This window comes from Hevea brasiliensis, chromosome 8 (genome assembly GCF_030052815.1).
Source record: "Hevea brasiliensis isolate MT/VB/25A 57/8 chromosome 8, ASM3005281v1, whole genome shotgun sequence".
NCBI classification, from domain to species: Eukaryota; Viridiplantae; Streptophyta; class Magnoliopsida; order Malpighiales; family Euphorbiaceae; genus Hevea; species Hevea brasiliensis.
In genome coordinates, this window is record NC_079500.1 from 3,598,348 (window position 1) to 3,619,635 (window position 21,288).

Here is a 21,288-nt window from a genome sequence, read left to right on the forward strand (position 1 = left end):
TAAATAGGGTCTTAAAAATGACTAAGTTTTTTTTTCACTGAAAAATATTTTTTATTCATCTATTTTTTTAATATTTTAAATATTAAAAAATATGAAAAAAAATATTTTTTTAAAATAAGTTGAGCCTTAAATAAAAATATATTTTTTTATGTTTATACATAAGACTTTTCATTAATGAATCTATATTTATGTGAGTAAACCTTTTTTTTAAATAAATTAATCTAATTATAAGATTTTAAAAATATAATTTTGCTTCAAATTTAATTATAAAATATTGTGGCTTCAAAAAAATATATAAAATATTCTAAGAAAGGTAATTACTTGAACAAAATACCAATTATATCACTATCTAAAATGACATTTACACCCTTCTCAAAATAAAAAATTAAAAGACATTTACACCCTTCTCCTTGTTTAATACGCGTCAGTGAGTCAACCCCCGTCAAATTGGAGGGAGAGAGAGAGAGAGAGAGAGAGAGAGAAACGGAACCAAACTCATGCTTTTGCGTGGTTGTAGTATAGTATCCAACTTGGAAAACCACCATTAAAATAAAATTATTAAAAAAATTAAAAACTAAAAGAAAAACAACTATATAAACGGACTCCCGCGATTCCCTCCTCTCTCGCCTGCTCTTTCCTTCCCTTCAATTCCTTTCGACAATGGACTTCCCTTCTCGCTCCTCCGTCATCATCATTGGCGCTGGCATCTCCGGTATCCTTTCTCCGGTCACTCTTTCTCTCTCTGCACACACTGCCGCTTCTTACGTATATGTCTATCAATCTAATTAGCCATTAACGCCGGACTTGTTCTAATTTTCTTGTTTTGTCCTTTCTCTGTTTAAGGTTTATCTGCGGCGAAGGTGTTGGCGGAGAATGGAATAGAGGACCTGGTGATTTTAGAAGCGTCCGATCGTATTGGCGGTAGGATCCGTAAGGAAAATTTCGGTGGTGTCTCGGTGGAGCTCGGTGCTGGTTGGATCGCCGGTGTTGGTGGTAAAGAGTCCAATCCGGTTTGGGAGCTCGCAAATCAATCTGGTCTCCGTACTTGCTTCTCTGACTATAGTAATGCTCGTTATAATATCTACGATCGCAGGTATATTTTTCCGTTTTGGTATCTGAATCTTCTCTGGATTTTTTTCCTCTGTTCCTTTCGGCACCTTTTTTGCTTTTGAAAATGGCGGTGTAGTTTGTTGTTTTCTGTTTGCTTGTCAAATGGTAAAATGTTATCGGTTACATTGTTGCTTTGAAACAGACGATTTTTTTTTTTTTAATTAGAGGATTTATTTTTGAAATATAATTTATTAAGTATAATTCTTCAAATCAATGGTTTTTTTTTGTTGGAAATTTTTTTGAAAATTATTTGTATCTGCTGAGATTAATTCTCTTTATGCAATTACTGTAGTAATGATTTGAAATTGGTTTTGTTGCTTTCAAATTGTCTTGTTTTTCAATATGAAACAATTTTCAAGAACAGGAAACAGATAATTGCTGTGCAGTTAACACTGCACGTTTTGGCGCCGTATATCTGTATTGTATTGCTAAGAAAATTTTTCTTTTTCTTTTTCTTTTGGGTTGCAGCGGAAAGATATTTCCAAGTGGGGTGGCGGCGGATTCCTACAAGAAGGCGGTGGATTCAGCTATTATGAAGCTGAGGAGCCTGGAGGCAAACCATGTTGATGTTGGTGAAGTTATTGAACCGCCTGGGTAATTATTATTTTAATTCCCCCATAAAATGTCATTTTTGGCTTTTGTTATGAGAAAGTGGAGTAGAAATGAACTGGTAATGAATGTACATAATTACTTAATGGTCTTTCTTAAATCTTTACTTAATTTCTTTAATCTTTTGTTTTTGTTTAGCTCACCCAAGACACCAATAGAGCTCGCCATTGACTTCATTCTCCATGACTTTGAGATGGCAGGTCTGTTTCACAACCCAATTTACCGTTTATTGGTTAGTACTGGCTTTAAACATTGAAACTGAGTTTTTTTTTTTTTTAATATATAGAGGTAGAGCCAATATCAACATATGTTGATTTTGGAGAAAGAGAATTTCTAGTAGCAGATGAAAGAGGGTACGAGTATTTGCTATACAAAATGGCCGAGGATTTTCTATTTACCTCTGAGGGTAAAATCTTGGACGCTCGTTTGAAACTCAACAAGGTAAAGGGAAAATTATTATTTTTTTATTTCTTTTCCTTTTTGTTGGTTTGTGAATAATGGTTTACCCAATCATTAGATGGAAAAAGAAGGGACAGTTTTAAATTTTATTCATTGCGTAAGGTTATTGTTTGCTTAAAAAGATAAGCTATTACAAAAGGGATTTTTTTTTTTTTTAGAACAGTGTAAAGTATGTGAAATTTTTTTTGTATGCATGCACTGCAATCTTTTTGCTGTTGAGATTGATTGACCCACTTTTTTTACGTTGGCAGATAATGACATTTTAGAAAGATGTATGCTTTTCCTTGATCATTTTCCCAAGGAATGAACTTTTTTTCTTTTTAAATTTTTGATGGGGGTCAATTAACTCGAGGGCTTTCTTCTATTGTTTCTCTAATTGTCTACCTGATATAATATTGAAAAAAAAAATCGTCTAAGGTGTCTATAACTACGATTGGTTATGTGAAAATTATATTTACTGGACAATTGTATGGTGTTTATCTGAATAACCAAGGGTAAGACTTTTGGAGTTTGTGTTGATAATTGTCCTTCTCAAACTAATATATTCCACAAGTCATCATGCACTTTGAAAAAAAAAAGCATGAATAATATGATAAGAAAATTTAGATGAGAAACTGGTGCAATTTGTTTATAGGATTAGTCATCATGAGACTTGTGTCAACTATGTTTAAAATTTTAATTATTGTTATAGTTTTAGACTATTTGAATACTAATTAAGAAATTACCTTGTTAGATCCTTAAAAACAAGGATGGCCTCTTTGGCCATCTTCTCTTAATTTTAATCATGATAACAAATCCTAACTTTCAATGAACATTTTGATTAGAGGACCACTGCAAAGAGCCATAAATTTGACCCACCCACATGTCAGATTTCAATCATATGGCCATGAATTGAATTAATATTCACCGTCCTTTTGCCTGTTACCCCTTCATGAGCTTGTAGGCCCCTTGAGTCACCATTTTGCACTAACTTGCACAATGTTCACAATGACCTCAACCTAAGGCCAAACAGAACACTACCTAGAAGTTGAGATGTCTTATCAATTCGATATAAGAACATGAAAATAGGTAGACTTGTCCATTTCTTCATTTAATTTTTTGTTTTTGTCTTCACTTACTCCAATGGCTCTCAAAATCAGAAAAAGCAATGAGCCTCTTTCTTACAATTGCTATAATCACTGTGGTTTTTGGGAAACAACCCATGGGTAGCCACTTGGGTCTTTGTACCTCCACTCTGCACAGATTCCTCTTCAATAAATCTCTACCATTTCCATGCCAGAATACTACATTGCGCATATTTTCTTGGTTTGACTTCAAGGAATCTTGTTTGGGTAGTTGGTGTCTTGGACTTTGCTAGTTTTTACTATCTTTTAAAAGGTTTAACTTTCTGTTTTTTTTTTCAATGGGTAGTGATTTTGTACCTGGATTTGGGACAGGTTGTGAGGGAAATACAGCACTCGAGAAACGGTGTTATTGTGAAAACGGAGGATGGATCCGTCTACGAAGCTAATTACGTGATTTTGTCAGTTAGCATTGGTGTTCTCCAGAGCGACCTTATTTCTTTTAGGCCTCCCTTGCCCGTACGTCTTCTCTTCCTTTATTTATTATTTTTCTGTTAATATTTTAACCACCGTACATAGCACAATTAAGCAAAACAAAAAGTCCATAAAAATACTCATTTTATGATTTTGACACTAGCTTTATTAATCAGCATGAATAAACAATTGGTAATGACAATAAAGAATTATGCATGAAATTAGGTTAAAATTGAATGTGAAATGTGTTACTGTTGGAGACCCTGGCATCCCTCCACCAGCCACGTTCTTTTCTGTAACCGTACTTATGGCTTAACCGAAAAAGTTTTAAACACCCAAAACGAAAAGTCTTAGTGCAGTCCATTTTCGTACCAAAGGAAATAAGTGTATTCCATGATAATCCATGTGACTTGAGATTGTAGCATTAGGATTTTCCTCCTTTTGTATTTAATTTTAGTTAAATTTATTTGCTTTCTTTACATCTTCACCATTCAAAGTGACTAGCATCGTGTCCGATGCAGTGGAAAATTTGACTAGCTTTTCTTTGGTTCAATGCAGTGGAATCCGTAGGAAGAAGACCCTAGCACTGGCAAATGGGTCCCTAGGGGATAGGAATAGGATTTGCCAGATCTTTCACTTATATTTTAGGGTGTGGATGTGGCCCAGAATATAAGATATCATTAAGATAAAGAAGTCAGTAATTTATGGCTGCTAGGTCTTTTATTAAATAGTTTTTAGCTGGTTTGATGACGCCAGAGGTAGGTTTTCGAGGTGCGTTGTTGTCTTTATTGAAGGAAATACCATGGGTTGCATGGCAACCCATAGATTGGCAACCCTTAGGCTCACTGGTGGGTTGCTCTTCTTTGATGCAGTGGTTCACCACGTGTACTCTCTAGTGTTACAAGTTGAATTTTTTATATTGTCAACCAGTCAATCTCCAAGAGTAGAATCCACCTCTGTTGATTGGTGATGAGCAACGTAGATGATCGTCTTTTAAAAATTTTAATCTATATTCCCACTTTCTCTTAAGCATAATAGGGTCCAGTTAAGTGATTCAGCAAAATCTAAAAAAGTGTCAAGAAGTTGGTGAGATCCCTACATGATTGATATGATTAAAAAAAAGGGCAAGTGCCAAATTGGTAGAAATGGTAAAGACGGACCGCTGAAACAGTGCTATGCAAAATTTCTAAATCTTACAGTTGAGTATTTATTTTATAATTAATGTTGATTAACTCCTTTAATAAGGAGACTACTTTGAAGAGGAAAATGACAAAAGCTAGCATAACACAAATATAGAGAAATATTATAATTTTTAATTAATTAAGGATACTGACTAGGTGTAGCAAATTCTAATGATAACATTAGTGATCAAAGTTTTAAAGTGAATAATTTGAACTTGTGAGTATATAAAAAGATGAATAATTGAGAGGAAAGTTTTTGATAAGGGCATTTTAATTCAAAAAATATTATTATGTAAGTTTCGTGAAATTCATTTCAAATTCTATCAAATTTGATAGGAGTTGGTTTTAGTTATAGCCAATTCCTAGAAGTGAATTTTATATTTTTTTTTCCAAACCAAACACACAAATCAAATCATGGAATTCAATTGAATTTTACAAAATTTTGTAAAATGAAATTGAACCAAGCAAGCTCTTAGACAGGATAATTTGTTTGTCGAACATTTTTTGAGTTTGTTTTGATGGATTTTTTCAGTAATAAAATCATGGTTTCATCATCTTTTATTTGTGTTCTAAGATATATGGTAGTAAGATATAATGAATCCTCCAAGTGTGACTTACTAATAAATTTAGAGATTATCCTATTATAGCTAAGTTAGGATCACCAAATCCTTAGCAGTTGAAATTTTATCTATTCACATGACATTTATAATCTGCTATGGCAGATCTTCTTGGGAATGACTCAGAAAATATAAATTTTTGGTAAAACAGAAAATATGAACTTTATAATTATAAAATTAGAAGTACCTATCGATGCTCACAATTTCTTTTTAAATTTGTGGTTCCTGGACTGAGAAATCTTAGTTGGTTTGAAGTTTTTTTTATGATCGTATGATAACAGTACTTTGTTGGCTAACTTATTGACAAGACAGAGAAAATAATTGATGCAGAGGTGGAAAACAGAGGCCATTGGGAAATGTGATGTAATGGTATACACGAAGATTTTCTTCAAGTTTCCATATAAATTTTGGCCATGTGGTCCTGAAAAAGAATTCTTTATCTATGCCCACGAGCGGAGAGGATACTACACGTTTTGGCAGGTTGGTTCCTTTTTGTTGTGTAGCCAAATTTCCCATATTGCTTCAGGTGCTTCCGTTGATAACATTGCATTACTCTGTCAGTGCCAAGATTTCAATTTCCTGCTTCCTGTTTTAAGTACCATGAACTTTTGTGAATCCGTCAATTATAATAGGAACTACACGCACAATCATGACTAGTGACAAACAAAAGTCAATTTGTGATTAGGTGAATGATGTTAACACTGCAGCAGCATCTCAAAATCAGAGAAGTGTTTAGCAGTGTTTTGGGAATCATATTTGCTTTGACAGATGTATCCCAAAATGGATGGGATATTTTCTTTTAAAGTATGCAAATTCAGTCATCAGAAGAATCTTATGATCTCAAAATGCTCAAGCAGAACGCTATAATTGATTAAACATTTTGTCATTTTTTTTGAACAACCAATTAATGCTTATTTTTTATGGGGTTGACCTTCTTACTATTGTTGCTTTTGCTTTTTTATATCTGTGTTGCAACTGCTGCTTTGTATGATATGGTAACATGATTGCAAAATTGTGAAAATATTGATGACCTTTCTTGCTGGGATGGCAAACGAGAATCTCTTGCATTATTTGTTTTCTATGATTGCCCCTTTCTGATGTGTACCCGATGTTTCTGTCATTAAACATTATTGTAAAGGGACCAATTGCTTTCTCAACCATATTACTCTTATAGACAATAACACGTCTCTATCTTTTACATATTTTCACTTCAAATCTTGTTGGTGCAGTTTAACTTGATCTGCTGCAAATAAAATACAAGTGGCGTAGTCATTGTTAATCAACTTAACATATTTTATTCAATCTGGCTAATGATCTGTTGCTGTGTCATCAGCACATGGAGAATGCATACCCTGGTTCAAATGTCCTGGTTGTAACGTTGACCAATGGGGAATCGAAACGTGTCGAGACTCAATCTGACGAGGAGACATTGAAAGAAGCCATGCAAGTGCTTAGAGACATGTTTGGGCCCAACATACCCAACGCCACTGGTATTCTTGTGCCCCGCTGGTGGAACAACAGATTCCAGCGTGGCAGCTACAGCAATTACCCCATCATTTCTAATAACCACGTTCTTCAAGATATTAAGGTAACTTGTTTCACTTATTTAGTGCAATTTAATTAAATTCCAATCTGGCTGACTGTTATGTATTCTTGAGTAATTGCATAAGTGTGTATGTGTCTGTTTGTGGCTTAGATTAGGAACATACTTAGCAATAGAGAAATCCTGTTTCTTTTCCTTTTATCAAATTTCAGTACCCACAAAATTTCATGTGAAAATAACCGTGTTAGAAGTGTGAAAAGCTTAGATCAAAAAATAAAAACTGGGGAGAAAGGTAGATTTTTATTCTTATTTTTTAATCCATATCTGGGGTACACCTAAAGGTAAATCATTTTCCCATAAATGGGTTCACAACTCACCCAATTAGAACTGAACGTGGAACCTACATGTTGAAATTCTAAAGCTTTAATCATATTAGTTTTCAGCACAGGAAGACATACCTGAATGGATATCCCCACTTGAAAAGGAATTTTCACGGGTTCATTAGTTCTTTCTGATTATGTTCTAACATTATAACTGCTTGTTTGATGTTTTATTCAGGCCCCAGTAGGCCACATTTTTTTTACTGGTGAACATACTAGTGAAAGATTTAATGGTTATGTGCATGGTGGATATCTTTCAGGTGAGGATAAAATTGCTTCTTGAGAATTTATGAACACTATTCGTTGATATGGTTTCTGGTTCGTTCTTGAGCTATTTTTTTTTTCTATCAAATTAATAGGTATTGATACAAGTAAATCTCTATTGGAAGAAATGAGAGAAGAAAAGGAAAGAAAATGTGAGAGTCAAGCATTTTTGCTAGAGCCCTTGCTAGCATTGACAGGATCATTAACACTTACACAAACAGAAACAGTTTCAAATCTACACAAATGTGATATTCCCACACAACTATATCTTAGTGGCAAGCTTGGCATTCCCGAGGCGATATTATGACTATATGGACCACTGAATGATTCCGGCTTTAATTATGATGTTGATGATGAAAATGTGATCGATGAGAGAGATGGCCAGAGGGCTTTGGACTCAAATTCAGTTCAGACCCTTAATGCCATTCAGAAGGTAGGATGAAGACGGAAGAACAAGAAGCAAGAAAATGGCCAAGGCATGCATTGGAGGCAATGGATATGTCCTCACAGCGATGATGCTAAGCCTTAAAGATTTGTCGCGCCAGTTCTGAATTTTGGATGGAATTGATTTAGGTATATGTAATCATGTTTCATTGGAGAAAGAAATGAGAGAGAGAAAGTGCAGAGGTATACTTTGCATTCTAATTGTAATGTTTACTTATATATATATAACTTTAATCCATTCTTATCTGGTTTATCCAATTACTCCTATTGATTGATTTACCCTAATTGACAATGATTTGGTCAGTCTGAATTGGGCTGATTTTAGTTTTCAATTTTATGTTTAATTCCGGTCCCTCCTTTGACATCTGTAATGAACCCACCAAATCATGCTTTTAGATAAATGAACCCATCATAGGTTAACCAAAATATTTTTAATTCAAGGTGTTAGAAATAGCAAGAGCAACTACTTTGGCCTTCAATGGATAACGCTCTGTGCTTGCTTGCTATATGTTTGAGAATGGGACTTTGAACACTTGGACTTAAATATGATGAGAATGGATATAATGTGATTTGAGCAAAGCATCTCAAGAATCAAGATGTTTGAAAACTCAACATCAAAGCAAAATCTATGGATGAGATTTATAAATATAACTAACAAGAGACCTTATAAATATATATATTTAATTTGCAGAAAAGGGAAAATATCAAAGAAAAGAAATCTACTACAGAAAAGGGCAAATATCAAATAAAAGAAATCTACATATTAAATTTGACTTATGGTAATTAACAAGCATTACATAGAGACTTTGTATTCATGTCCAACAAGTATTGCAAAAAAATCAAATGTGTGGAAAGTAATGCACCTCTATTTGTTAGCAAAAATCAAATCTTGATACATTATCTCAAGCCCATTCTGGCTCGATTCGTTGTAATTGTTTATCAAAAATCAAGCAATTGTGACCACCTCAAACATCCTGATAGTTGAAAGTGAAATGAATTAGTAATGCCTTGGAGAGAATATTGAATTTAAAGCTGTGTATATGGGAAGGAAACAATCTTTGCAAAACACCTTTAGTTGCTGATTCTTGAACTGACAATGAGGACCTTTTAGAATCCAAATGATCGAGCAAATCCTCTATAGCTTCGTTTCTTGAACTTGAGGTAATAGTAGTAGGATCAGCGTTGTGGTGAATGTGGAAGTGAAAAGAAATAGAGAAATAAGATTAGACATGGTAGCTTTGTGAGGAGGAAGATAGATGATAGAATGATAAAAGGCCTAGTTTTGAAGTGACTTCCATTTCAATAAAAGATTTTTCTTGTTTGGATTTGGTCTACTATGAAGCAAGACACATATATGAGACCTATTTATTAAATATATAGGTCTAACATAATGATGAGATGTTTCGAATGAGCCTAAGATTACGCTTGGGTTCTAGGTCATTATTGATGATTTAAGTTATAGAGGTGAGTAAACCGGGATCAGACTAGGTAATTTTAGTTCTAGCCTGTTTTAGTTCCTAGTAGAGTGTGGTGTAGTTGTAGTTTGATTTAAAGGCAGTTTAGATTCCTATTTTTGACAGTTTCGGTTCAATTCAAAAATGATTTAGTTCACGCGATGCCTTCTAAAGCTATAATTTTTTTTTTAAAAAAATGGTTTGAATTAAATCAAAACCAACTATTCGAATTGTCAATTTTGGTCTAATTCTTAATTAAAACCTTAGGAGAGAGACTCCAATAATCGGGTTGAGGGTTGGTTTCAGCTCACTAAATTGTTGACCTGGGCTAAGAAGATATGAAGTCAAACTTTCAAAGGCAGGACGCTGCAATACGAACATGGGATTTGTACAAATGAATGATATTGTTTAGTGTCACAGCTGGGAAAAACAAGGAAAAAACAAGGAAAAAACAAAGGAATCTTTAAGCCACGATTCGTAGCAATCCAACGGCACAGAGAACGACAGGTAAGCATTAAGCACTGCTTTGACATTTGTATGTTTAATTCCTGTCCCTCCTTTGACATCTGTAATGAACCCACCAAATCATGCTTTTAGATAAATGAACCCATCATAGGTTAACCAAAATTTTTTTTTTTTCAAGGTGTTAGAAATAGCAAGAGCAACTGCTTTGGCCTTCAATGGATAACGCTCTGTGCTTGCTTGCTATATGTTTGAGAATGGGACTTTGAACACTTGGACCTAAATATGATGAGAATGGATATAATGTGATTTGAGCAAAGCATCTCAAGAATCAAGATGTTTGAAAACTCAACATCAAAGCAAAATCTATGGATGACATTTATAACTATAACTAACAAGAGACCTTATAAATATATATATATATATATTTAATCTGCAGAAAAAGGCAAATATCAAAGAAAAGAAATCTACATATTAAATTTGACTTATGGTAATTAACAAGCATTACATAGAGACTTTATATTCATGTCCAACAAGTATTGCAAAAAAATCAAATGTGTGGAAAGCAATGCACCTCTATTTGTTAGCAAAAATCAAATCTTGATACATTATCTCAAGCCCATTCTGGCTTGATTCGTTGTAATTGTTTATCAAAAAGCAAGCAATTGTGACCACCACAAACATCCTGATAGTTGAAAGTGAAATGAATTAGTAATGCCTTGGAGAGAATATTGAATTTAAAGCTGTGTATATGGGAAGGAAACAATCTTTGCAAAACACCTTCAGTTGCTGATTCTTGAACTGACAATGAGGACCTTTTAGAATCCAAATGATCAAGCAAATCCTCTATAGCTTCGTTTCTTGAACTTGAGGTAATAGTAGTAGGATCAGCATTGTGGTGAATGTGGAAGTGAAAAGAAGTAGAGAAATGAGATTAGACATGGTAGCTTTGTGAGGAGGAAGATAGATGATAGAATGATCAAAGGCCTAGTTTTGAAGTGACTTCCATTTCAATAAAAGATTTTTCTTGTTTGGATTTGGTCTACTATGAAGCAAGACACATATATGAGACTTATTTATTAAATATATAGGTCTAACATAATGATGAGATGTTTCGAATGAGCCTAAGATTACGCCAGGGTTCTAGGTCATTATTGATGATTTAAGGTATAGAGGTGAGTAAACCGGGATCAGACTAGGTAATTTTAGTTCTAGCCTGTTTTAGTTCCTAGTAGAGTGTGGCGTAGTTGCAGTTTGATTTAAAGGCAGTTTAGATTCCTATTTTTGACAGTTTCGGTTCAATTCAAAAATGATTTAGTTCATGCGATGCCTTCTAAATCTATAATTTTTTTTTAAAAAAAATTAGTTTGAATCAAATCAAAACCAACTATTCGAATTGTCAATTTTGGTCTAACTCTTAATCAAAACCTCAGGAGAGAGACTCCAATAATCGGATTGAGGGTTGGTTTCAGCTCACTAAATTGTTGACCTGGGCTAAGAAGATATGAAGTCAAACTTTCAAAGGCAGAACGCTGCAATACGAACATGGGATTTGTACAAATGAATGATATTGTTTAGTGTCACAGCTGGGAAAAACAAGGAAAAAACAAAGGAATCTTTAAGCCACGATTCGTAGCAATCCAACGGCATAGAGAATGACAGGTAAGCATTAAGCACTGCTTTGACATTTGTATGTTTAATTCCGGTCCCTCCTTTGACATCTGTAATGAACCCACCAAATCATGCTTTTAGATAAATGAACCCATCATAGGTTAACCAAAATATTTTTTACTCAAGGTGTTAGAAATAGCAAGAGCAACTACTTTGGCCTTCAATGGATAAAGCTCTGTGCTTGCTTGCTATATGTTTGAGAATGAGACTTTGAACACTTGGACCTAAATATGATGAGAATGGATATAATGTGATTTGAGCAAAGCATCTCAAGAATCAAGATGTTTGAAAACTCAACATCAAAGCAAAATCTATGGATGAGATTTATAATTAGAACTAACAAGAGACCTTATCAATACATATTTAATCTGCAGAAAAAGGGCAAATATCAAAGAAAAGAAATCTACATTTTAAATTTGACTTATGATAATTAACAAGCATTACATAGAGACTTTGTATTCATGTCCAATAAGTATTGCAACAAAATCAAACGTGTGGAAAGCAATGCACCTTTATTTGTCAGCAAAAATCAAATCTTGATACATTATCTCAAGCCCATTTTGGCTTGATTCGTTGTAATTGTTTATTAAAAAGCAAGCAACTGTGACCACCATAAACATCCTGATAGTTGAAAGTGAAATGAATTAGCAATACCTTGGAGAAAATCTTGAATTTAAAGCTGTGGATATGGGAAGGAAACAATCTTTGCAAAACACCTTTAGTTGCTGATTCTTGAACTGACAGGGAGGACCTTTTAGAATCCAAATGATTGAGCAAATCCTCTACAGCTTCATTTTTGAACTTGAGGTAATAATAGTAGGATCAGCGTTGTGGTGAATATGGAAGTGAAAAAAAGCAGAGAAATGAGATTAGACATGGTAGCTTTGGGCAGAGAAAGACAGATGATAGAATGATCAAAGGCCTAGTTTTGAGGTGACTTCCATTTCAAGAAAGGATTTTCTTGTTTGGATTTGGTCTATTATGTATCAAGACACATATATGAGACCTATTTATTAAATATATAGGTCTAACATAATGATGAAATGTTTTGAATGAACCTAAGATTATGCCTGGGTTCAGGGTCATTATTGATGATTTAAGTTATAGAGTGAGTAAACTGGGATCAGACTAGGTAGTTTTAGTTCTAGCCTGTTTTAGTTCATAGTAGAGTGTGGTGTAGTTGCAGTTTGATTTAAAGGCAATTTAGATTCCTATTTTTGACAGTTTCGGTTCAATTCAAAAATGATTTAGTTCATGCGATGCCTTCTAAAGCTATAATTTAAAAAAAAAAAAAATTGGTTTGAATCAAATCAAAACCAACAATTCGAATGATCAATTTTGGTCTAATTCTCAATCAAAACCTCAAGAGAAAGACTCGAATAGTCGGGTTGAGAGTTGGTTTTAGCTCACTGAGTTGTTAACCTAGGCTAAGAAGATATGAGGTCAAACTTTTAAAGGCAGGACGTTGTAATATGAACATGGGATTTGTACAAATGAATGATATTGTTTAGCATTACAGCTAGGAAAAATAAGGAAAAAACAAAGGAATCTTTAAGCCACGATTCGTAGCAATCCAACGGCATAGAGAATGATAGGTAAGCATTAAGCACAGTCCCTTACACTCTGTTTGGATATGGGCAAAAGGGAGAGAAAAGAAATAAATAAGGAAAAATAAATTGGGATTAACACTTTTCCTTATTTGAAAATGAAAGGAAAATAAGGAGAGAAGGAAAAATAACCATCATTTTCCTCTTGTTATTTTTTTTTCAATTTGGAGAGAAAAAATAAAAGTGTGAAATTATATATCAAAATTATAATATTATATTTTTAATTTTTTTTTAAATATATAGAATAAAATTATAAATTTATCATATTTTTCTTTCTTTTCTTTCATTTTTCTTCATTTCTATTAAACAAAAAGCAAACAAAATAACAAATGAAAAATATTTTTTTTATCTTCGGCTCTTTTCCCCCCCCTCCCCCTCCCCCCGCCCTCCCCCTGCTAAATAATTTCCCAAACAGAGTGTTAAAAACCCAAACTTTTTAAACCTCCCAAAACCCTAAGTCTTTATTCAATATTCAATCATCTGCAAATATCACAGAGCCAAAAACCCAAAACCTCACCCAATTCCAATATTGAAACTCTCGCTACAATACATATAAATATACACTTATAGGTCCTTAATTTCAGAGCAATTAAAAAAATGGATGTGGAAACGGTGAATAACGTGATGTGCCAATTCACCGACCGGGAAGGGACGGCTCTGGGAGCTCCTTTGTTTCTTCCACAGAATGCCGGTCCTCAACAGCTTCAACAAATCGTCAATAAGCTCCTCAACAATGTAAGTTTCTAAATTCCTGTTGTTTTATGTATCAGTGTGATATTGGGTCCTTTTGGTTGCTGAGAAATTGATTGGAAAAGGATTATAATAATTGTTTGTTAAACATCTGTAATTATGAAATGAATAATAATCGGGTTTGTTTTTGGAAAAGTAAAGTTAAATTCTTTACGGGTGTTTTGAATACTTAGAAGGGAGTATTTTGGGCTAACATAAATAACAATGCATTACTGCTAAAAAGGAAGAGAATAAGAAAACCTGAGACACTGCTGCTGAATTCTGCATTTTTGTGGGTTCAGGAAGAGAAGTTGCCATATTCTTTCTACATATCAGACCAGGAGCTTCTTGTTCCACTTGAAACTTACTTACAGAAAAATAAAGGTCAGTGAGGTTACAAAGAAGGGAAAAGAGTAACATTTCAATATGCAAAACATAATCTTTCTTTTTGTAGGCTTCAGGTGACTTTTTTTTTTGGTTGATTTATGGGCTCAAAATTTTTTTTCAGTTTCTGTGGAGAAGGTACTTTCCATTGTTTATCAACCACAAGCTGTTTTCCGAATCCGTCCAGTTAATCGTTGTTCAGCAACTATTGCTGGTATGACATTGCTTTTCTTCTTGTACTGACATTGTACTTGCATTTACATTAGAACTGTTGTGCAACAGCCTCTGCATTTATGACATCATAAATATTTGCTGTATATTCAAGTTTGATGATAGTTCAGTGCTTAAAACTAACTGATGATACCTTGTCAGCCAGGCTTACTGAACTGTTCATAGCCTTTTGGTATTTGAACGTGCTGTAATTGCACGGTTGAATAAAATGTTAGAAAGTTGGCTTTATTTTTTTGGCATTAAGGGTTTGTGATTAGGGTTGAAGGATGCTTGTGCTGGCTGTTCACTATATGGGATGCTCCAGAATTGATATACTAGTACAATTAAAGCTTGGAAGTCATTGGAATAAAGATTTCTCTTAATTTATTTTTGAATTCCGAAGTTTTTCAATCATATACATGTTAATATGAGACCTTTGGTTTGTCTTTCATTTCCTGTCTATAGAAAAGAAATTATCTTTGTAATGTCAAAAATATATGCTGAGGGAAATATTTGACAAGTTTGATCAGAACTTCTCTTGATTGATTGTAAGCTCCTAATATGTGAATTTCATTCAAAGTTGGAAGATGAAAAGATACTTTCCAAGCAAATGGATTAGTTGTGCAGCAGATGATTCACTGTTCAAGTCATGGTATCTTTCTGCACATGGTTGCTTGTGGCTTTGGTGTTAAAGGAATGCTTTTGTCCTGTTTGTAAATGAGTAGCATGGGCCAAGTTTATTAGTTTCTTTAGGTTGATTCAACAGCATTCATTTTAGTATTATTCACTTGTTTTCTCAGATGTGGTGTTGTTTTGTGACTGCAGGTCATGCAGAAGCTGTACTTTCAGTTGCTTTTAGTCCTGATGGGCGGCATTTGGCAAGTGGCTCTGGAGATACCACTGTTCGTTTGTGGGATCTTAATACCCAAACACCAATGTTTACATGTACAGGTAAGAATTATTGAACACCTTACTTTCCTTGCCTAGTTAAGGTTGCTGCCTAAAAACATCCACACGCACATGGAAAGACACATTTCAAGAAAAGCATTTGGATATTTGAAACATGTTTTTTGAGCTATTATAGCAGCCAGAGTAAGTTTACACTTGGATATCTGATTGATCATCTTAACAAATGAAGATGATCCCCTTTTCTTAATGTTTTGACTGGATAAGTTTGCTGATTGTTGCGCTTTGCATGCTTGGCAAAGGTAATCTGCTTTGATCTGTGCATGTGCGCTCGTGTAGTGATAATTGATGTGTCTCCTGTCAGGGTTAGCATCTAAATTGAGTTCAGATGGTCACGCACATGTAGTGATAATTGATGTGTCTTCTGTTAGGGTTAGCATCTAAATTGAGTTTAGATGGTCACCCCTTTTCATTAATCATCATATTTTTTGTATTAACCCAAGATTATTCCTTAATTCAGGACACAAGAATTGGGTTCTGTGTATTGCATGGTCGCCAGATGGTAAACATCTTGTGAGTGGGAGCAAGGCTGGAGAGCTTCAGTGTTGGGATCCTCAGACAGGAAAGCCATCAGGCAATCCACTTGTGGTAAGGTCTCTATACTTAAATGACTGATCGCTGATATCTAACTTTATAGTTAATTTGCTGTTTTTCTTGCTGTTGATGTATTCTTAAACTAAGTTATCCCACCTCGGGTTGCATACGCTCCTTTGGATTGTTCCTTGTTCTCATGGGTTTTGCTGGGTGCTAAATCTCTTCCTGACAAGACCGTGTTCCCTTATATATGAGCATATCTTTTTATATTTATATAATAGTGAGGGGTGAAAGGGTGAGTCTTGATGCAATTAAGGTTGCTTCCCTGTAACCTAGAGATCACTGGTTCATAATATGGAAGTAACCTCCTTTCAGTGCAAGAGGAAAGTTGCATATATCGGAGCCTCCTCAAAACCCATAGTGGGGGAAGTTGTCTGCATTGAGACTCCATTTATCCTTCATTGTTGTACATTTTATTGTAATTATTCATGGCTGAACTGAACCTTTGAACCTTTATTGTTGTGGAGAATATTTGATATTTATATTCTATTCTTGACTAATTACAATACAAGGGCATTCTGTTTTGAAAAATAAATAAATATTTCCTCTAGTCTTGTTGTTATTAGTTGTAAGTTTCCCTTTTATAGTTGAAGATAAGTTCAGTGTATATAGCTCTCTTTATCCTTTGAAAGTCTGTCGTATTAGAAATTTGCTTCTTCCATTGTTTGTGAAATGAAATGATTGATTAAGTGCCAATTTTTTTTTTTGGGCAACTATATATAGTAATTCATTTACTTTGACTAAATTTCTTAGCAAAAACTAATTCTGATTCTACAAAATTGCATCAATCTCTTGTTCCTCTCAAAGATTTTTGAAATTAACACTGTTCAAATTGTCATAACATATTTTATTCGATCTTTTAATTGATGTGCTGCCTAAAATAAAATCTAGATGCTAATAATATTTGGATTTCCTTGTCTTAGGGCCACAAAAAATGGATTACCGGCATCTCTTGGGAGCCAGTCCACTTGAATGCACCATGTCGTCGGTTTGTTAGTGCAAGCAAAGATGGTGATGCACGCATATGGGATGTTTCATTAAGGAAATGTGTTATGTGTCTCACTGGTCATACACTTGCAATAACTTGTGTGAAATGGGGTGGAGATGGAGTAATTTATACTGGGTACACATTTTCTTCATTCTCCGTATTATAATGAAATATAATAGATAACCACCATTACTTTTTTTTTTTCCCCTTTCTTTAAGTGAAGCACCATTTCTTATTCCTTCATAAGAAATTTAAAAATTGTGAACAACCTTTTTAGGCTAATCCTTGCCAAATAACTCCTGGTTTACTGTAACACATGATTATACTTAATTAGGAATTTTTAGTGTTAATTTCATGGTCTCTTGATGTTGCATTTGTTTTTCATTTAATCTTTTGAGTGAAATACTTTCAAACTTGGGCTGGACAAAGCCTCAATACCTGCACATATTTCTCTATGGGTTTAAATTCTTTTCAAACTTTAATTCTCTCTCCTGGACATCTTAAATTTTTACTCAGACAGTCAAGTATTACTATGGCTCAACCATTCTTTAGCCATATTTGTTACTCATATCTTTTTCTTTACTTTGGTAGCTCCCAAGATTGTACCATCAAAGTCTGGGAGACTTCACAGGGGAAGTTAATTCGGGAATTGAAGGTAATTCTAGATACCAACCGGTATCAGTCTTTCTCAAGTTTGTTTCTCTCTTCACCAGACTACAAAATTGCTACTAAATATGTGTTGATATCATTGTCACATTACCTACATTTCACCTATGTCTAAGTGCTGGTCTTATAATTTAAGTTCATCAGAAAACGTTCAAGGTTTAGTCTTGTTATTTCTTGGTCTTCCCATCTTCCTCCTGTGGCTTCTTTAAGGTGTATATTTGGTTCTTCTGCGCCTTCTTGATCGTCAACCATGTGTGAAGTTTGATTGTAATGGTAGTATGATCGTGGGCATGTTTCTTTGAGCTGTTCTGCTGCCTTATCAATTTTTGTTTCTTTCTAGAAGAAACTTGTTTTGTTTTTCCAATAGTAATTATAATGACCCTTTTGCTTATCACTTCCTATGTAGTTGGTGTCTGGTGATGTTATAGTATTTTATGATAGTTTCAGTTTACAAAGTTGTTGATTTGTATTGTGATATAGCCTTTTCCATCTAGTTTTGGCTTTCTTTATGACCTTCTCCTTGTATATTTTGTGCTTGTTCTAGGGTCATGGGCATTGGGTAAACTCCCTGGCTTTGAGCACTGAATATGTTCTTCGTGCTGGAGCTTTTGACCATACTGGCAACACATATTCTTCGCCAGAGGAAATGAAAAAGGTAATTGATGTTATTTGCTTCATAGCATCATTATTAGTCCTTAAAATATCTTCTTTTCTATTTTTTCTGCTTGGTGGTTGGTGCCACATGCATTCATCAATTTTAAGACTGATAATGTTAAGCATAGAAGAAACTTTATCCAAATCAATGTTGTTGATTTGTCCTGGCAATTGAAGCAAATTGTAAATCTATCTAGTTGTGAGTATGTTCATTAGACTTTAAGGGGTCAGAATTCCCCTTGTTCTTCTTGGTTAATTTATGTGCCATTAGTCTTATAGCTTAATTTATCTTCCTATCCCTGTGATATGAGGTTTTATTTAGGTTTCAGCTGAGTGGTTGAGATTTATAATGGGATTTTAGCATTTAAGAAATACTTTATTGCAGTTTACTTCCTACTGGACTAAACTATTTTTCTTTGTTTCCATTCCATCTATATGGAATTAATTATATTCCACTGCACAACAAATATAAAATATTTGCAGGTTGCTCTAGAAAGATACAACAAAATGAAAGGCAATGGCCCTGAGAGATTAGTTTCAGGTTCTGATGATTTTACTATGTTTCTCTGGGAACCTGCTGTTAGCAAACACCCCAAAACTCGCATGACAGGTCATCAACAGGTATATGAAGTATATGATTGCATTCTGTTCTGGTTGCAATTGTAGTTTGTTGATGGTACTTTATTGGGAGTGCAATGTAAAGAATCTAAAACTTTATCCAGTCATGCAGAGCTCCTGTTCCATTACTTGTACCTTAGTCCTCTTTTTAGCATTTTAACCCATTATATTGCAGCCATCTCTCTTCTACCCCCAGTCTTTCTTCTATGTGTGTGTGTGTGTGTGTGTGTGTGTGTGTGTGTGTGTGTGTGAGTGAGTTTGTGTGTATCTTGTGTGTCTGTCTGTCTCTTTCTGAGAGGCCTACATAATTATTGAACATTTCCCATGTGTTTTTTGGTTGATACCTGCTCCCACTACACTGAACGATTGTGTGTAGGGCTTGAAGGTGCTGATCCCCTATTCATATTCCGCAGATTTTAAATTATTGTTTCAACTCTCAGCTTTTCTGTCCACATGACCTTGATATTTCTTCCTGTTGGAGAAGCATGTTGTCTCTCTCTCTTGCCACTGTGTTACGACTTGCTTGCTTATTGAGTCTCGGTGAAAATGCAGATCATGAACATAGTTGCATACCATAACTTACAAGGGCCTTAACATAGATACTCTTTAGAATTTATTATCTTTATATATGATAAGTACAACTTTCATAGTTAGCACATGTCATCGTTTTATTACCTTGGGTTAAAAGTGTTGAACGGCTTCTTCTTGGTTGCTACAGCTTGTAAATCATGTTTACTTCTCACCTGATGGGCAATGGGTGGCTAGTGCCTCATTTGATAGGTCAGTCAAGTTATGGAATGGTGTTACTGGAAATTTCGTTGCTGCTTTTCGAGGACATGTTGGGCCTGTTTATCAAATCAGGTTTGAGTTGTTCTGATGGTTTTTGTTTTTCTGTACCTATACTTTATAGGGTGAATCTTAATGTTGCTTGATGTTCTACAGCTGGTCAGCTGACAGTAGGCTTCTTTTAAGTGGAAGCAAGGACTGCACGCTGAAGGTACACTGTAATTACCGTTAGCCTTTTATTGAGTTGTTCAGTGTTCCAACAGGATCACTGGGCAATAAATGGCATTCTCTCTCAAAGTTCTCTCTTCAGTTCCCTTCTTCTCCCTCCCACACACACCCACACTCCACCACCCCCTCTCTTCTTCCTCCTTTTTTTCCCCAAGCTTCAGTTTCCTATTTAATTTTATTGAATTACGTAGATCATGAATTTCTTTAATTTTCCAGGTTTGGGATATAAGGACACAGAAGTTAAAACAAGACCTTCCAGGCCATGCTGATGAGGTACGCTTCCGGCTAAGACCTGTGTGCTGTTAGACTTGATTGTAAATTTGTAACTGATCTTTGAATTCTGATTTTATTGTGGAAAGGTATATGCTGTTGATTGGAGTCTGGATGGCGAGAAGGTAGCTTCTGGAGGCAAGGATAGGGTAGTGAAGTTATGGATGGGCTAGACCTAGCAGAGGAGTATATGGTAGAAATTTCAAACCTAATAATAGTTGGCAGTTTCAATGGACAGCAAATGATGTGATGATATCTTGACACTGAGCAGTGGGCAGAACAGCATGATAAAAGAAAACTGAAAGAAATGTCTATAGAATGGTCAGTGGAAGAAGCAAGCAAGCCTATTTTCACTGTAATTTTGCCATCGTTGTTTGTGGTGTTTGCAGATTGCAAATTAGGAATCTAGGGCCATAAACCATGTCAGTGATTTAACAAATAACAAACAGAAGTTAAAACAGGCATCTTTTATTTCTAGCAAATATTGGAAAATCAGTCTTTCTGCTGTCATAAATGGAAAAGTCCATTATTTATTTTTCAATTTCCCCACTTGTTTTTGCATTACTTCAGTAGCAGATACAATCTAAATCAGATGCTGAGGAAGCCCTTCTCCTTCAAGCTTTCAAAAGTGTCTCTAAGAGTCACTTCCAAAGGAATGATGCTGATTCCTAGAGTTTTTGTCTTATTCTGTGATACGATGTACTTTAGCAAGGCCATGTCGTTATTTTAGTCACATCTGCAACAATCTGATGCGCAGAGAAGTTACCATTAGGAAAAAGCTATCTAAAAGGAATATTTCAATAATTATTATAGTTGGAAATATTATTGATGCTAGTCTTTTACTAGTCCATTCAAAGAT

At 34.6% G+C, this 21,288-nt stretch overlaps 2 protein-coding genes across 4 annotated transcripts; both read left to right on the forward strand.

The window, feature by feature from the left end:
- The first annotated feature begins 555 nt into the window (after window positions 1–555).
- LOC110634286 (polyamine oxidase 1) lies at window positions 556–8,388 on the forward strand. 3 transcript variants are annotated; one of them, XM_058150940.1, is made up of 10 exons: window positions 557–712; window positions 844–1,093; window positions 1,579–1,704; window positions 1,858–1,919; window positions 2,006–2,160; window positions 3,615–3,758; window positions 5,842–5,991; window positions 6,845–7,099; window positions 7,613–7,694; window positions 7,794–8,388. In XM_058150940.1, exons 1-10 carry the CDS (start codon window positions 661–663, stop codon window positions 8,003–8,005), a joined length of 1,488 nt encoding a protein of 495 aa, XP_058006923.1. In that variant the 5' UTR covers window positions 557–660; the 3' UTR covers window positions 8,006–8,388. The 3 variants fall into 3 exon arrangements, with proteins under 3 accessions (XP_058006926.1, XP_058006927.1, XP_058006923.1); XM_058150943.1 differs by lacking the exon at window positions 5,842–5,991 and having other exon boundaries at window positions 556–712; XM_058150944.1 differs by lacking the exons at window positions 3,615–3,758; window positions 5,842–5,991 and having other exon boundaries at window positions 556–712.
- A 5,368-nt stretch (window positions 8,389–13,756) lies between these two features.
- On the forward strand, window positions 13,757–20,970 carry LOC110634305 (notchless protein homolog). Its single transcript, XM_021783243.2, has 13 exons — window positions 13,757–14,071; window positions 14,368–14,449; window positions 14,574–14,663; window positions 15,485–15,610; window positions 16,086–16,213; window positions 17,143–17,342; window positions 17,799–17,862; window positions 18,418–18,528; window positions 19,011–19,148; window positions 19,864–20,006; window positions 20,088–20,142; window positions 20,376–20,432; window positions 20,519–20,970. The coding sequence occupies exons 1-13, from the start codon at window positions 13,934–13,936 to the stop codon at window positions 20,600–20,602; spliced, it is 1,416 nt and encodes a 471-aa protein (XP_021638935.1). The 5' UTR covers window positions 13,757–13,933; the 3' UTR covers window positions 20,603–20,970.
- The last annotated feature ends 318 nt before the right edge of the window (window positions 20,971–21,288 follow it).